This window comes from Helobdella robusta (assembly GCF_000326865.2).
Source record: "Helobdella robusta unplaced genomic scaffold HELROscaffold_51, whole genome shotgun sequence".
NCBI lineage: Eukaryota > Metazoa > Annelida > Clitellata > Rhynchobdellida > Glossiphoniidae > Helobdella > Helobdella robusta.
In genome coordinates this window covers 1,223,012-1,241,872 of record NW_008705261.1, presented here as the reverse complement: position 1 = coordinate 1,241,872, position 18,861 = coordinate 1,223,012, and the positions used below count along the sequence as shown (strand labels likewise).

The following is an 18,861-nucleotide window of genomic DNA, read 5'->3' as shown; positions in this document are numbered from 1 at the left end:
ATGTATGAAATTTTTTATATATGTATGTTTGTATGTATGTACGTATGTGTGTATGTATGTATGTGTACAAGTTTACATGTGCATGCAAGCGGGCAAGTGCCTATGATCATGTGTATATTCATACATCACAGCAATGCCATTGAATTTCTTGCAGAGCTTTTAAATATCAAAGATAGCAGTTTCCTTTATTCGTGTGCGGTTCCATCAGTTCATCCACCCATCTTTCATTCCTTCTGCCTCCCTTATGGAAAATTTTCGCCTTGTGTTTGTTGATGATGATGTTGATGTTGATGTGTTCGTTGATGATGATACTGATGATGATATTGATGTTGGTATGTTTATTGATGATGATGTTGATGTGTTTGTTGATGTGTTTGTTGATGTTGATGTGTTTGTTGATGTGTTTGTTGATGCTGATGTTTTTGTTGATACTGATGTTTTTGTTGATGCTGATGTTTTTGTTGATGTGTTTTTTGTTGTTGATGTGTTTGTTGATGTTGATGTTTTTGTTGATGTTGATGTGTCTGTTGATGTGTTTGTTGATGTTGATGTTGGTGTTGATGAGTTTGTTAAAGGTAATGCTATTAGCACTACTGCTACGAAACAAGTTTACAAATTTGCATGCACTGGGTCGTGTTCAAGAGCACCGGAATGTCGGCCCGACAATTTGTTGGAGTCATTTGTGCACTGCATCCGCCGTCTTCGTCATTATTAATGTTGCCATGACAACGCGCACAAAAATTAGCGCGCCAAAGCATCAGATTATATTTCCAGGTATTTAGAGTTTTTGGTTCAGTTTTAATTAACCCGTTATCCTGTTCATCTGGAGAATTTTATGACCGTGTTTCCGGAACTTAAATTTTTTACGTTCGAGTAGATGAATGGAAAGATGAATGAATGAATATATGAATGAATAAATGAATGAATGAATGAATGGATGAATGAATGAATAATGAACGAATGAACAAACCAATATAATAATGAATAAATAAATGAAAAAACAACTAAGTTGATTATTTCTTTTTCTTCTTTCTCCAATACGATTGCACCTGTGAATCTCAGACGCATCGTGTCCATCCATCAATCCATCTATCCATCCATCCATCCATCCATCCATCCATCCATCCATCCATCTATCCATCCTTCCATCTATCTATCACACGATTTAACATATCATCTCAGGGTGGTTTCATGGTTGTGCTACAAACGTAAATCAATTACCCCAACAAACCCCAATAAATAAATAAGCCATCAATTGAGGCGGCAAGACGATGTAGACTCGCGTCAACAACAACCAAACTAGAAAAACATCAACAACAACAACAATGTCATATAGATAATAATAATAATTATTATTATTATTATAAAATTAATAATGAGAACTCTTTTATTTCTTCATAAACCAAAATATAAATAAAAAATTAATTACAATTAAATATAAAATGAAAAGATTAAAATAATGGATAATTTAACATCAATGCTCGTCATTATGAATGTGTACAAAGATAATAAAACAATATAAAAACTAGAGTCAAGCTTTATTTCAGTCTCAATATATTGCGTAAGTATCGCAGAATTGATTAAGCTAGATCTAAAATTGAAAGAATTATTAACTCCTATTGGCGAAATTACAAAAGTGTTGATTAAAATATTGCAATGCTTAAAATCGTTCGATAGGTTATTCTTGAGGTTGTTCTTGTACTTATCCACTTTGTAGTTTCTTGATTTTGTGTAATTGGTTTCATGACAGACTGTTAGTTCCAGTGTTTCAATCGTTTTTTTGTACAAGATTGCTATGTCTGGTCTGAGCGAGGTAAACAGTTGCGACACAGGGCGGATCGATTCTTCTTCGATATCCGCAAAAATGATTGCTCCAGGTTCGATGCATGATTTGATGTTGTTTAAGATGATGGCAAGTATTTTATTGTGGCGATTTAAGTACCTAGCGAGTGCAGGTGGCGAACCACATTTGTTTCCTTGGCGTTACAAAGAGAGCATGCTGCGTTGTTCGTTTTTTTCGATTTGACTAGGTTAGCGTTAGTTGGTAGTTGTTGAATGAGATATTTTCTTGTGAATTTGTATAAAACTTCTGGCAGGGATTTTGTTACGGTAGCCCAACGAGTGATCTCTGAGTCGTGAATGTTTTCCTTAATCGACTTTATCAATGTTCCTTGGCATTGTAGCGACGATAGATGGTTGAAGTCATTTTGGTGTTGACGCTGTTTCAGTACGTTGCACGCCATTTGAATATCGTTGCTTTGGATTTTGTTGTCGACTTTTTTGTATTCGTTTTTTGATTCCTGCCACAGAACTCTCATTTCTTCCCTGGTGATTGTTTTTAAGTGTCCCCGAAGTTTTAATCTCAATAGCTCTGTGTGATGTTTTAGCGATTTTATGTTTAACCCTCCACTTTTGTAAGGCAACGACAAAACTTCAGCAACACAACTACTTACTGGAAGAAACAACCAATCTCTTACAGCTTTGCATATCAACGGGTCTAGGCTGTTTCCTATCCAAGTTAGCGAAATATCGTATAATCGTAATTGGAATGATAATTGAGACGGAATGAAGCGACGTATGATTTGAAGTTTCCATTGAGCTGTTGTATTCAAGTCGCTGATTACTTGCAGCACATCCGTTAGCTTCTTTTGGAGTATCTCTTTTTCTTTGACGTTTTTGCATTCAAAATCATAAGATTTACCTAGATACTCAAACCTGCCATCGACGCCTATCTGAGGTATTGTTTCGTCGTCTATTGTTAGCTTCGGCAGAAATTGTTCATATGCGCCATCCCGCTTTCGCATCTCGAATGTGCAACACTTGTCGACCCTTATTTTCATGCCAGACCATTTGCACCAAGATTGGTTGAGATTGATTAGAGTCTGAGCACCATCAGAGCTGTTTGTTATAATAGCTGTATCGTCAGCGAATTGCAGCCATGCTCTGGATTTTGGATTAGCCGCAGGGCCCTATAGGTATCCACATTGTTCATATTTTTTTCTTTCCAACATCTTCATTAAAGGGTGGAAACAGAGGTTAAAAAGAAGAAATGAACTGGGATCATCCTGCAGCACTCCACGTTGGTTGTTGCAATGTTGGAACCCAGTTCGGAAGGCGAAACTTGTTGTGAAATGGGTCGTGGAGTATGTTGTAAAAATATTTCTTGCAGTCGTCGATGCTGAATGATGGGGTTAAGCTGTTTGATGGGTTGAACAATTTTTTGCATGTTGACCAGAATTTGACTTTCAGTTGTTTTGTTATGTCGACATGTTTCTCAGTTTTTGCATTTTTCATTGATAACAGTTTTGTTCTTATTTGTTTGCTTAATGTGCTGATTTTCATGTCGAAACTGTGGTCGTTGCGGCCAAGTAATTTTAACTGTTTTAGGTCCTTCTTCATGTTTTTGACTGTTTTATTGGGGTGTTGTGTTTTCGATAAATTTTGTGGCTTTACCGTGCCGTAGTTGGATGCAAAATAATTGTAGATCAGTGATTGGAATGAGGTGGTGAAATTGTTGATGTCGGATACATTTGGTAAGGACGTTCTGTGGAGTTGGAAGTATGTATTTGCTTCCCTCCAATGTTTTAGGGTTTTGGGTAGTTTTATTCCAATAAGAGGAGTTTCCATGATGTTGCTGTCCAACATTTCAAGAGATGCTTGTTTGCATTGTGGTAGTGGCGACAGTTCCAAGTTTTTGCCAGATTTCTCTGGGGTTTCTAGTACATTCTTAAGCTTTTTAAACATTTTGCAAGAACGTTGGTGTAGTTTTAAGCCCTTCCGACCCTTGCAAATCTTGCTACAGCAACATGGAATTAAATTATTATCGTTATTATAACTATTTATAACTATTTTTATAACTATTAAAAATGTTAAGAGATATTTTTTGGTGAGCTGCGTATATTAAAATTGTCATTATTATTCAACGTTGTTTTAGTGCACCTCCAGGAGTGTCTTCCTACATTTACAAACTCTTTAAAACAATGTTGACATTTACCAGCGTTAACAGTTGAAATTATATTTAAAAGCAAAATAAAACTAAATAAATATTTAAAATAATAATAATAATAATAATAAACATTATGAGCATTAAATAAGTATCTATAGCAACAATGCCAGCAATGAAAAAATAACAGCAATAACAAAATGTTAATATTAATAACAATAACATCAACAATAATAAACAATAGCAATAACAGCAGCAATAACAAAATAATAATAACAAGCACATCAATAATAACACCAACAATAACATCAACAGCAATAACATCAACAGCAATAACACCAACAATAACATCAACAGTAGCAATAATAGCAACAATGGCAACAACAATATCAACAAGAACATCGATGAAAACTGCAGAAGGAACCACAACCGCATTAATAATTATAATAAGAGGAACATAATAGTAGCAACAGTAAATAAACATTTTCATAGCTTACTATTGGTACGTGTTGAATTTTTTCTGGCAACAAACTTTTGATGCGGCCAGGGACGTTGCAAATATTATTGCCAACATTTTCAGGGACAATTGTTGCAAATGTGATTGTTGAAAGTATTTGTTTTTGTGCTGCGATTGTTGTTGTTGTTGGTAGTTTTGTTTACGATGACGTGGTTGTTGTTTCTGATGTTGTTGTTGCTGCTGATGTAGCAGGCATTGAAATTGTTGATGAAATAGTTCATCATCATCATCATCACCCCCGTCATATTCATCATCTTTTTCATCATCACCATCATCATCGTTGTAGGTTTCTAACTTTAAAGGATAATTGTGTTGTTGTGTTTTGGAATGTTGTTGATGTTGTTGTTGATGTTGTTTTTGATGTTGTTTTTGATGCTGTTGTTGTTGTTGATGCTGTTGAAGTTGTTGTTGTCGTTGCTGATGGTGAAGGTAATGAAGGTGATGGCAACAATGATAAGCAGAGTTTACAAGCATTGTATGCAAAATATTGTAGTAGAGATGAAGATATGAATAATAATAATAATAATAACAACAACAACAATATGGTAATTGTTGTTATGATTGTTGTTGATGTCGGTTCTGCTGATGATGATGATCAACAACGATCAATTTAACAATTTTGTCGCCAAGAAGATAGCGGTTGTTTTTCGTTAGAAAAAAATATTATTATCCACTAATTCGTTTTCTTATATGTATGATCGTTAAAGTTGACCTAAAGCTAAAAATATATTTGTCGTTATTGTTGTTAATGTCGATGAAAACAACAATGTTTTTGTTGATGTTGTTGTTTTTGTTGATGTTGTTGACGTTGAAAATGATGAGGTGGTGGTTGTTGTTGTTGTTTTTTAGTGTCAATGATGTTGTTAATGTTGAGGTGTTGTTGTTGTTGTTGTGCTGTTGTTGGATGTGTTGTTGGTTGTGTTGTCGTTGATAGTGTTGTCGAAGTTGCAGTTGTTGTTGCTGTTGTATTGTAGGTTAATGTGTGTCTGTTAATCTTCTTTTTTTTTGTTGGTCGAATTTTTGTAAGAGTTTAATAGCGAACATTGTTCAACATGTGGTTGTAGTAGTTGTTGTTGCTTTGTTGTTTCAACAGTTATAGTGAAATAAGTCCTTTTTGTTGTTGTTGTTTCAATAGTAATAGTAGCAGTAGTAGTAGTAGTAGTTTTTGTTGTCGTTGTTTTTCATTGTCAATAATGCTGCCAACGCTTTGTAATAATTGCTACAGTTGCGGCGAAAAGTTTCGACGCGGACATTGGTTCTTCTTATTGATTTCCTGTCTTCCTGACTGTGGGTGGGTGGAGACAGTGGATGAATGAATGAATGAGTGAGTGAGTGAATGAATGAATGAATAAATGAATGAATGAATGAATGAATGAGTGAGTGAGTGAATGAATGAATGAATGAATGAATGAATGAATGAATGAATAAATGAATGAATGAATGAATGAATGAATGAGTGAGTGAGTGAATGAATGAATGAATGAATGAATGAATGAATGAGTGAGTGAATGAATGAATGAATGAATGAATGAGTGAGTGAGTGAATGAATGAATGAATGAATGAATGAATGAATGAATGAATGAATGAATGAATGAATGAGTGAGTGAGTGAATGAATGAATGAATGAATGAATGAATGAATGAATGAATGAATGAATGAATGAATGAATGAATGAATGAATGAATGAATGAATGAGTGAATGAATGAATGAATTAGTATTAAAACGAAAAATGCATGATTGATGGTGTGTTAAATAAATATATGGAAGCACCATAAGTTACTTGGTGGATGTGCTCATAGGTGAATTCAACACAGAGACAAAAGATTAAAACGTAAATATAAACAAATGAATGAATAATTACAATGCGCAAATGCATGTTTGCAAATACAAGCTTACAAATTTGAACGATGCAAGTAACCAGCTCTATTACATTTTGTAAAATCAGGCCAAGTTTTAATGATTCATTTGTTTATCATCATAACAAATTAATTTTAAAATTAATCATTAACTTGTTTATTTAAGTATAATCGTTTTCCTAAAAATAAAACATAACAAATAGTCAAGTATTTAAATTGCTAACATAAGGTTATGACATTAAGTTACATGAAGAACAACTATGGCATCACCATCATCATCGTCCGCAACATCAGCATCAATAACCTCATTTGCATTTTTATGCGTTATCCCCTGAACTCCAAATAATATTACACAAACATCATTGTACAAACATCATTGTACAAACATCAACATACAAACATCAACATACAAGCATCAACATACAAGCATCAACATACAAGCATCAACATACAAGCATCAACATACAAGCATCAAAGTACAAACATCAACGTACAAACATCATCATACAAACATCATCGTACAAACATCATCGTACAAACATCATTGTACAAACATCAACATACAAATATCAACGTACAAACATCAACGTACAAACATCAACATACAAACATCAACATACAAACATCTACATACAAACATCAAAGTACAAACATCAACGTACAATTTACAACATCCTACAAGTGTCATCGTAAAAACATCATCATACAAACATCACCACACAAACATCCTCCTGCAAACTTCATCCTACTAACATCAACATACACACATCATCACAAAAACACAATTATACAGACATCATAATTGAAATAAAATCATTATTATTGTCATCAATTCTAAGTGTTCACAACAACATACAAACACACAACACATGTGAATATGCGTAAATCCAGGCATTCTACACACACACACCCACACACACAAACAAACAAACATACACACGCACATAGCATGCGATAGGTGGGGATCATTTGCATTTGAACCCAGTCACTGCATCATCACCAAAACAGCATCCTACACACGTCATCCATGTGTTCATAATATTCAGGATTACTTTTGTTTAGTTATCGTTGGGCGATAATTTTTTAATCTGCAAACACACGCAGCGAAACAAACAAACTCACTAACGAAATAAATAAATTTAATGAATATTTATTGCTAGCTCACTTTCGAACATTCAAGTAAATAATTTTTTATAAGAACAAAATTTTTAGAAAATAAGTACGGAGAGATGAGCATCTTCTGTTTATGCGGTGCAATTCTCGTGCGTCCAACTCCATTTGACACCACTTTAGACTTCACCAGAGCAAGTGATTATACGTTATCAACATTATTATGATACATTTTCAACATTATCATTCAGAATAAAAAAAGGTTGGACATCACGGCAACGGGCAGTTTCGAAATGTGTACTTATCAAAATAAATTCATGACTGCAAGTTGCAATGACAAAATACTTTAATTTAATGCTTGAATCAGATAAAAACCGAAAAATAAGTTGATGGATATTTACTAACATCTTTGGTTTTTGAAAAGAATTTTAAGAGTATACTTTAATAAAATGAATGTAGTAAGCGACGAAAACATGTGTGCGGCACAGATCTGCCTTTTCAAAGTGGAACCAGCTTTTGCTCCTCTGGGCACGATTTGTTATAGTGCTGGTGAAGCTGTCAATGCATTTGCAACATGAATCATTCAAATTTACTCTACGTACTTTTGAATGAGTTTTTGACACATGTACGAGAAAATATTTTGTAATTTTAAAATCGCGTTTATATTTTGGTCTACGCTACTGAACTGACTGATTGACAAGCGTTAGTAGGCTAATGTTTAGATTATTTTACGCTCTTAACATTTGAAATCTCATTTTTAACCATTTTAATCTTAATTATCATCAATTTTAAATGTTAATATTTTTTTAGCTTCAACATCCTCATTCAAATTTTTATCTTTTTTTTTTATCGATCGAACACATCATCTGCCCACAAGTGCATCACCATCACCATCTTCGTCATTGTAGTAATTTTTGATTTTTAAAACGCCCAAAAACAAATAATGATTTTATAGGATGAAGAGGAACAAGGCACTAAACAAACACAAACAGTGCACAACACTGAGACGCACCAGCCACATCTATTGACTGCATAACTTCGTCCTTGTTATCGGCACATATGTACAGATTCGTACACAGGCTTGTGTACATAAGTTGTGTGCATCTAGTAAAAACATTGAGCTTCAAGAGCGCCAACATAAAGTCACAAACATAAAGCTACAAACCAAAACATTTTTGTTTTTGTGCACATCTGATGCATTATTAACGCTGTCATAAACATTCACATCTACATCCATCCTATATGAACTCATCCACATCCACCTTACAAAAACACATCCACACCTATCTTATATATGAACTTATCCACACCCATTCCACATGATAGCATCTCCATTCATCTTACAAGAACACATCAACATCCATCCAACCTAAACACATTCACATTCATCTCACATAAACACATACACGAACATAGAAATTATTTCAGCCTAATTCATGTAATATCGCTTATTCTCACCCACCTCATCAGTCTAACAATAGAAGAAAGCATAGCCAATTTTTTATTTTTTTGGAAGAGAATAATATATCGTATCTTATCGTATCGTACTGTGTCCATATCTGGATATCCCTCTTACATGAAATATAAAAATTGAATTCTTCTTCCGATAAAAATGTTATAAGTATGCATGTACCTAGAGCTAGATTTAGGGTTGTACAGAGTTAGATACTATTTGATCAAACATTCCCATCAATTACATTAGCCCTAAGTTCGTTGCAGCAGTTTAATTCATTGATGCTGCCTCGGGGAAATCTTCCAAATGTCTTTTTTGAAGTTCTGTAAAAAAATTTATTTGCTTGCAAGAGTTTATTCGGGTTTAAAATAAAATGGTGTTGTGTTCTAACCCAAAAATGTTTCTATGGAAAAACAGTAACTGAAAAACGTTTACTTCATGATTGTTAAAGTTACAAGTTTTTTAACTAGGTCGTTTTGGGTGACAACAGAGTATTAAAATTTTCAAGAATTAAAAAAAATTCTTGAAAGAAAAAATTGTATAGGTTATTTGATTGATTTAAAACACATCAGAATTTAAAATTCATAAATACAATTTGTTCCAACATTTCTTGGATTTAAAATAAGCGATTCAGGTTCTGCAGTTAAATGAAAATTCCAACAGGATGAGGGCTCGAGAGTCGTGAGTGGGAGACAGGCTCTAGAAGACAGGAGGGTCGTTTGACACGAACCTCAAAATTTTACCGGTCTCTAATGAAAAGTTTTTAAATAATAATATTAAAATGTAATATAAAAGCAACGAAAATAAATTGAGATTGACCGATTTTTTCAGCATTAATAACCAAGCAATCTCTTCTTAATAAGCAAATTTGTGAGGAATCACAATTGAAAACCATTGTGTATTCAAAGTTAAAAGTAGCAACAAATCGCAAAATAGCCGATTATGTATCGGCTGAGCATATTTACATGAGCACGCTTTTGTGAGACTCCACAAATGTTTAAATTCATTTTTTCTGTTCGTAACTTATTTAAATTTTTACAGAATTTTAATGCAATGTAAGAGGAAATGAAACAGAATTAATTCAGAATGTAAATACGAAAATGAAATAGCAGAAGACTTTTTTGATGAGATTAGGTTTCTGAAAAGAGTTTAAAAAACTAATTTTTAAAAGCTGGGCAAACCAACTGAACTTTTCGAAGAACTTATTAAACTAAATTTTTTTAACATCTATCAAAATTGGATACTGCTCATAGAATGTTTTTAACAATAATCGTTGCAGAGTGTCAGTGTGTAAACAAAATTACTCGCCATCTAAGTTTATGCTATCTACACCGAACGAACGCAACGTTGTTTAAATGGCTGTTGGCCATATTGCAAACAGTTTGCACCTTTTCGGATCAACAATAATAAGCTTATTTACAGCTTTAAAGACATGAAAAGCTCCCATTTAATATTCAGTTTTTGTATTTTCTGAAATTTTATTAACTTTATTTCATCATATATTTAGTACTGGAATCAGCGTATTTAATTGAAACTGCAAGTTATCTGACCAGTGCCTTGAAATGGTTGACGATAGTTATTTTTAACACGCAGCTTGCAATGCAGCAAAACAAATAAATGTTAGTAGTAGATCGTATTTCTGAGCAGATTAACTTGGCTGATCGTATTGTTACAAATAACATTTCTTATTTTTTGTGTAATTTTGTTTTATTCGTTTTTTTATACTTGTAATCAATTCACTTCACTGCTACTAAATTCAATTTCAGATATATGTTATGCTTATTTTTGAAGAAATTCAAATTAGCTAATAGAAGAATATTAATACAACCACAGAAAGCTACTAACAAAAAAGGATAAAAACTTGAATAGAAACAACCAAATGACATCTGAAAATGATAATAAATTTAAAGTAGGGGATGAGATGAGATGCTTGTAAAGATTACAAAAATGATGAAAAATATGACAACGAAAACATGGTTATACATTTATACAATATACACGTGTGCATTGAATATTTTTGTCCAATTTTTAATTAATTATTATTATATAATATATTAACTAACTTTTTGAAAATACTCTCACAATATGGAATGGATGGTTGTAAATGGTATTTATTTAGAACAAATGACATAATTTGGCTGTCACCATCTATATATATATATATATTATATATATAATTATAATATATATATATGTATTATAAATAAATATATATATATATATATATCACCATGTATATATATATTTATTTATTTATATTTACTTATTTATTTTGCCTGTATGTGTGTGTACGCGTGTGTAAATTTATTTACATGGTGATGATATAACTGCAGTTTGTATAAATGTCGCGTATTGTATATGAAAGTATGTACAAATATGTGCATATTTGCACAGCGCAAACATATTGTTTGTTTTCAATGGCCGAATCAGCAGGAGACCATTTGATTAGCAACATTACGATACATTGAACGGATTTATTATCAACTGAGCTCATTGGCCATATGTTTACTTTCAAAAATTCATTTTGGATGTAATTTTTAGAAAATATTTAATATTCACGATAGCCTAACTGAAATACAACGTGCTATGTGCATCTCTGTCTATGCGTTTTTGGGTATAACATATTTGTATATCGGTCGGAGAGTTAGCTCTGTCGGTAGAAGTACCATGTCTCGGTCAGTTACGCGATGGCCTGGTTCGAATACTGTCGGTCGGAACTCAAAACTATCATACGCCATGCGCGTATGATGCGGTACTTGCGCGTGCATACATGATGTGTACGTACGCCGTGTGGTGTGGATGGAACAGTCTTTGCAGCACGAACGTTTAAATACAGGGATGATATGTAAACGGTTCTGCGTATGTCAGAGCTGCATAAAAAAATAGACACGGAGCTGATATTTTACTGTTGGAGCCATTGAAGTCAGCGGACGCTTCTGCCATCTTGATGAAAAGACAAGGAGTATAGAAATCAACCTAGCCAATAGAAAAAGACAACCACCATCCCACATGGCAACTATAACAACAGCCAAAAATGTGTTACATAACATAACAAAACAAAGATTCTTTATAGTGATCTGATCCAAAAAGACTCTGAAATGACCTGTGAAATGTGGAATGACCACTCTGAGACTTTCTTTTAATATCCTACTTTTGCCAAGTTGGCTTTTAAGTCATTAGTTGTTTTTGCGCATATTATTTCACCTCCCAGTTTGTTCCACTCGTTGACAAGTCTGCAGTTGAAAATTTTTGCTTTATCGATTTTGAGCTTTTTTTAAAAATTTTACATTTATGTCCTTTGTTTTACTGTTGATCTTATGCTCAAAAAATTTTGATGATTCCAAATTCTCTTTCTATGTCTGAATCAAATATCATCCTGTTCTTTTTTTTAATGTTGTCAATCCACAAATTTTTAATCTGTCTTCATATGGTATATAGTGACACTCCTTTATCATTCTCGTCGCCCTCTTTCGAATATTCTCAAGCACATGTATGTCCTTTTGGAAATCTGGATTCCAAAGCTGAACTTAGGTCGAACCAATGTTTTATATAGATTTAATATAACTATCATATCTCTGCTTTTTGCTGCTCTTTTTATCATACCCAGAGTCATGTCTGCACTTTTAGCTGCCGCGATGCATTGCCACGCTACCTTACCATTCCGATGAATTATCACCCCTACATCCTTTTCCTCCTCTACATTTTTTAATGGTGTGTTTCCAAGTTTAAATACGTTTGCCTTGTTGTTCGCTCCCATATTTATGACTGCGCATTTGTTGTTTGTTAGTGTTGAACACCACCTGCCAATCCTCTGCCCAATTGCTATTTCAATATCTTTATCGTTGTCTACAACAGCACATAATTTAGTGTTATCTGCAAATTTTTAAATTTTAAACTTTATTTTTAGATCAATATCATTGATGTATATTACAAATAGCAACGGCCCTAATACGGATCCTTGAAAAACCCCAATTGTAACATTGCTCCAGTTTGAGAAACTTTTTCCAATACCAACTTTTCGTCGACTTTCTTGTAGTTAATTAGAATTCCACTTGAGTGTGTTTCCTGTGATTCCACTTGCCTTTTATTTTAAGGCCAAACGTTTATTACCTTATTAAAAGTAGCAAAATCTTAGTACATAATATCCACTGTTTTCTTTTTGTCCAAACAAGGGACGGTGTACCAATGATCGAATCCGATAAATTAATGGAACACTCTGTGTCAGAATCCCTGGATCGATTTTGACTAATAATATGGACTTAAAATTTCAATCTTTGAACACCTGCGTTGTAGGAGCTGTTACAGTTTTATCGTCCAGCTTATTCCAATATTCAATAACTCTCGAACTGAAAAATCATCCTTTAATTGTTCCTACTCTTTCTTTGAAAAGTTTGTACTGGTGCCTCTTGTGTTTCTATTTTTTGTAAATTGGAAGAATAAGGTTGAATCTATCTCATCTTTTTTTGCTAAGATTCTGTACGCCTGAATGAGATTTCCTCTAGTCGTACGTTTGTCCAAAGTTGTCAGTCCACATCTCTTCAACCTTTCCTCATATGAAAGTCCTTCACAATTTTTCCAACACTTCTTTTTCTTTTTGCCGATGAGGACTCCATGCCTATATGCAATATTCTAATTTAGGTCGCATTAACGTTTAATATAGATTTAACACTAATGATTTATCTCTGTTAACAATTGTACTGTTTGCTCTTTTTGCTGCTTCTATGCATTTCCTGGTAGGTTCCTTACTTTTGTCTAGACTTATTCAAAGGTCCCTTACTTCCGATGAAACCTTCAGAGGTCTCTCTCCAAATTCTTATATATTTTGCTTGTTTTTTTTCCCATGTGAATGACAGTGCATTTTTCTATGTTAAATTTCATCTGCCAGTCATCCGCTCATTGGTAACTTTTTTTAGAAATGCTTTTTATAACGCATAATCCTATATAAGTTATCCCATATATAAGTCACTAAATAAGTTCTGGCTTTAAAAAACGTTTTGATAGTAAACGTTCTTATAGAAAATTTTAAAATAACTTTAACATCACTTAGGTAGGAAGAATTTTTGTTGAAATTTTTTATAAAATCGTTTTCTGTCAAATTGATTTTAACCTACGCGAATAAAGTTTCAATATTATTTCTCAATACAAATACAGATATTTTATTTGACTTCATTTACAACTAGAGAATAAATTCCGAGGTACGGGATTGGATGACTATTGAGAGTTCTTGAGTGAATCGTTGAGAATAGTCAAACAAACAAGGTGGCTATTCTCTTTATAACGTTATCATCATGTTATTCTCACAACATTATCATCATATTTTTCTACACAGATACCTGCGCCGCTGACGCACATCTCGTTCATTTTATTTTACATTATTTATTTGTTTATATGCTAGCAAAAATATCCATCCAGGCAACCAAAATTTCAAACCAAGTTGGATATATGAATTTTGTTTCTTTTCTTTCTTAAAAATACACATTCAGTCTACATGTATATTTAAATAAAATATTTTTTGACATCTCAATCAATTTATTCATAACAAGATTTTCTCAAAAAACATTTTTGTCACGTTAAAATGATGAGTTGTGACATATGAAAATAATTAAATGTAAAGGTTTATTGAGTGACTGATTGTTTGGTTAACAAATAAATCGTTGAATTTTTATAACATAAATTAATACCAAAAAAACTAATAACATCTAATTTGTATTCATGTAAAATATTTAGTATTTTATATACCGATAGAATTTTGTGAGGTGACAAAATTAGACAAAATTTCTGTTCGTCGGTTTGTGAAAATTTCTGTTGTTTTACTTCGTCAGTTTTTTTGTTGACAATATGATAAAATTAACGCAATTTATCTTGATCCGAGAAGCTACAGATAAAAATTGACAACAATGAAACAACATTTTTTTTCTAAAATATAGGAGGACGAAAATAAAACATTGCTCCCATTTTAATTGTTGTGAAGAAGGGGCCAAGCTTCCAACTAAGTCAGTCCCACCCACAATTCAGACTGTAATTATTTAAATGCCAGATTTGTACAGGGCGTTCCAATGATTTCAAACCGCGATGTAACTAGACTTTTTGTGAAGGGTGTTTGGATTTTTTCAAACAAGTTGGCGACATATTTTTTTGCTTGTTATTTTTATCCATATTTTACAATGAAGCCAGTGTTTAATACGAAAATTTGCATAATTAAACTGTTGTGTGTCACTGAAACAATTCAAAATGATATTTATACAGAGATTCAACTGAAGATTTAAGTTTCGTTAACTTATTTCAACGAACTTCACTGCTGTTTAGAAGCAGAGGAAGATGCATAAAAAAATTCAATACAAATCAAATTTTAAATAAATGTAAAATGGATCATTTTTAAAATAAAAGATTAAATACATAATTTTTAAAAAATATTTTCAAAACAAAAATAAAATAGACCATTTTCAAAGTAAAAATACTTGTGAACATTATTCAATATTTTGAATATAATAATTTGTAAAAATTATTTATTTAAATCCTGCTACAAAATATTTTATTGAGTTAAAAATAATATATTTGCTAATAAAAATTTTGAAATCGATGTGAAATGTTAAAAGTTGCTATTTAACTGCTTACAAAAAAAAACGTGTTACACAATATAAAAATTTGGTCTCAGTTGAATCTCCAACAAAATAATATTCAATGTGATTGTGCTGCTACATGTTTTCATAACTGCTGTACATTTTAGCATTCGTATAATTGTAATGAATTGTTATCAGGAGGAATTTAGAGATGTGGCAGCCACTAACTGGGTTTATTTTAGGAATCAAAAGAGTATTGTAGGTTCTTCAAAAAGTTGGTGACCTTTTTTTAAAAAATGTTAAACAAGTGATGAAGAATATTTATAGTGGTTAAACTTCTATTGTGGAGTCCCCAGAACAGTATTCCCGCCTACCCTCGCTTAATCCAACTGTTATATTGCTTATATTAATATTAAAAATATGTGCAATTATAGTAGGAATATCTTTTGATCTAAATTTCAAAACTGAGATTTCAACAGGCATTTAATAGAGTTAATTCAATTATCAAATCAATTAACTTCTTTAACAAGTTTTACCTTTTTAGCAAGCAGTTTTGGTCAATCAATATCTGCACAAAAATAAAGCCAAACATATGCGACAAATTAGAAAATTGTGTGGCTTCTTCCATCTGCAAATCATTCACCGCGAAACCTACTAACGTTTTTTTGGAAGTAGTAATCCGTGCGCAGTTTATTATTGTGTTGCAAAGAATGTGACATCCGTTGAAACATGTTATTACTTAAAAACTTCGTTATGGCTTTTTATCGCTAATTGAAAATATTACTATCATCAAAGTTATTATATTATATCGTAATCGACGAGGTGATTATTTTTATAAATTTTCAAAATTTTTCGTCTTTTTTTTAAATAAAAAAGATTGAAGATAAAATTAAAAAATGAAAATTTGTTGCGAATAATGACGGGCGCGTTGTATAACGAGAGTCGTCTGCGTACGAACATCCAGCATGACTGTCCACGTCGAAACGTACATACGAATTCATTTTATCTCTATAAAAGTATAAACATTTGTACACTACAGTGTACAATATATACAATATATATATATATATATATATATATATATATATACATCATATATACATTATATACACATTATATATATATATATTATAAAACAAATCAATCAAATCAAATCACTTTTATTCAATCAAACCAAACAAAAAAGCATGAATGATTCGGAGACCAAAAAAAGAAAATTAATTCTTGTGGGCTCGGCCACCGTGCAACTCATAAATATATATATCATATATATATATATATATATATAATATAAATTACTCATTACATATATAATATATATATATATATCACAATATCATATATGCATTATAATCACAATATCATATATATATATATATATATATATATATATATATATATATATATATATAAATCACAAGATTTTCATGATTTCTTCCTTGATGCACCACACTTTATTATTATCGATCCTGTGCTATCATTTTCAGCATCCTCCAATGTTCTTCCTCCAATGTTCTTCTTCCAATGTTCTTCCTCCAATGTTTTTCCTTCAATATTTATCCTCCAATGTCCTTTCTCCAATGTTCTTCTTCCAATATTCTTCATCCAATGTTATTCTTCCAATGTTCTTCTTTCAATGTTCTTCTTCCAAGTTCTTCTTCCAACAAAAAAATTTTCTAGTCTAAAAAGTAAAGTAATCATAACAATTATGCATTATTAAAATTTAAAAAATTGGAAAAATACGAATTTTTTATTAAATTGAAGGACAGTACATTCTGCCTCATCATTCTTACTGGCCAAAACAACCGAGCTAGGCATGATTCAAAATATATTCTTGTGGGGTCCGATTTATTTTTTCAAAATTGAAAATGTTTCTAAGTAATATAATTTTTCCAAAACACTATCAAGTGGAACTAGACAACAGTCTACAATGGCATCAACGTCAATATGCGATTAAAATTTTTTCCAATGCATTCGGTGTTTTCCAAAGTAACCACAATCTTTTTTACATTATTATTGATATGAATTTTTATTTTTATGCGTTTGCTTATTTCATCTTCTGTAGGATAGTTTTATCTTTTAAAACCCTAAGTTCAAAAAATGACTTAAAGTTGAAAAAGAAAATGATCCTTATAATCAATCATGATAACCATTCACGTTGCATCCTATTTAGTTAGTGCTTATACATTTGCAAAAGAAGTTTGCTTTTTTAATATCATCACTTTTTCGTAGTTTGTTGCTATGTGTTGTCTTTTGTTAAACTTTTTTTTATAATCAAGAATTTATCAATATTATCTCAACCTACTTCAGCATTTATCACTCCATTCACGTACTGCGTGTTTTTTTGTTATTTGTTTGAAAGAAATTAGCAGATTTGTAAGCAGATTTCTATTATCATACTCGTTTATCTTTACTGTGAAACATTTCTCAAATAATTGACAATGAGAATTCATCTCTTTAATATTATTTTAAAACCAGTTTTTTATTATTTTCAGGTTGTTTTTGTTTCATTATTAAAAGAAGCCAACACACTTCTGAATTTTGAAGTAAATCGATCACTCATGGAATCTTAATGCATCATCATCTCTCCAACTGATCGTGACCTTTTCAAATGCAACGTCAAATGTACACAGCTGCTATGTTTAGTCATTTTATTTATTTTATTTTATTTATTTCTTTATTTAATTGTCCATTCATAGAGTTCTATTTAGAGCCGCATATGTGATATAACGACGATTATGGGTCGGAAGTGGTTGTTGGTCAATTGAGCAGCGTAATGCAAATATAAATAGCTACCAATTCTCACGCACGCACCTGCACAACTTGCCTGCCCAGACATTTTATTTCAAACCTAATTTCAAAAAAAGAAACAGGACAGGCCCGGCTTATTGCTTGCTCGGGCCGCTTGAATGACATACAGGCACCGGCATAACTACACAAACCAGGCATGCGCAGGCAAATCTGAATATTAATCGGACCGTGTCTGAAGCGCAATCAACAATCAATTAGTTCAGAGGTGGACAAACTTTTTACTGTGAAGGCCGCATTGAGAACTATTTTATTTTTGATTGTCCACATATGTACTTAAATAGCAAAATTTTTCGACCCGAGAGAGAATTTTTTTAAATTTGTGGCTCCTTTCTGGTCAATCATTCAATCGATCAATTAATCAATAAGCTTGTAAAGCGCTATTTCCGCGATGTTTAACAGCGCGCCTCAATGAATTTTGCAAACAGATGTGTCTTGAGATCCGCCCTGAACTTTGTAAATGATGGAGAAGTAGCCAGAGAAGGGATCAGAGATTTCCAGAGAAAAGGGTCAGAAAAAACAATTTCAGTTTAGCAAAAGTTATGAAGAAGTGAGAACAAGAAGACGATCATAAACCGAGGTGTTTAGGTTCAATTAATATATCTGATAAGT

At 32.2% G+C, this 18,861-nt stretch overlaps 2 protein-coding genes across 2 annotated transcripts; both read right to left on the bottom strand.

Moving 5' to 3' along the window:
• Window positions 1-166: 166 nt before the first annotated feature.
• Window positions 167-3,744, bottom strand: HELRODRAFT_179057 (hypothetical protein; the record flags this gene model as incomplete). Its single annotated transcript, XM_009027904.1, has 2 exons — window positions 167-524; window positions 3,122-3,744. 2 exons carry the CDS (start codon window positions 3,742-3,744, stop codon window positions 167-169), a joined length of 981 nt encoding a protein of 326 aa, XP_009026152.1.
• A 7,396-nt stretch (window positions 3,745-11,140) lies between these two features.
• Window positions 11,141-14,242, bottom strand: HELRODRAFT_179056 (hypothetical protein; the record flags this gene model as incomplete). The annotated part of the gene is made up of 3 exons (XM_009027903.1): window positions 11,141-11,157; window positions 12,485-12,754; window positions 14,215-14,242. 3 exons carry the CDS (start codon window positions 14,240-14,242, stop codon window positions 11,141-11,143), a joined length of 315 nt encoding a protein of 104 aa, XP_009026151.1.
• Between the last annotated feature and the right edge of the window lie 4,619 nt (window positions 14,243-18,861).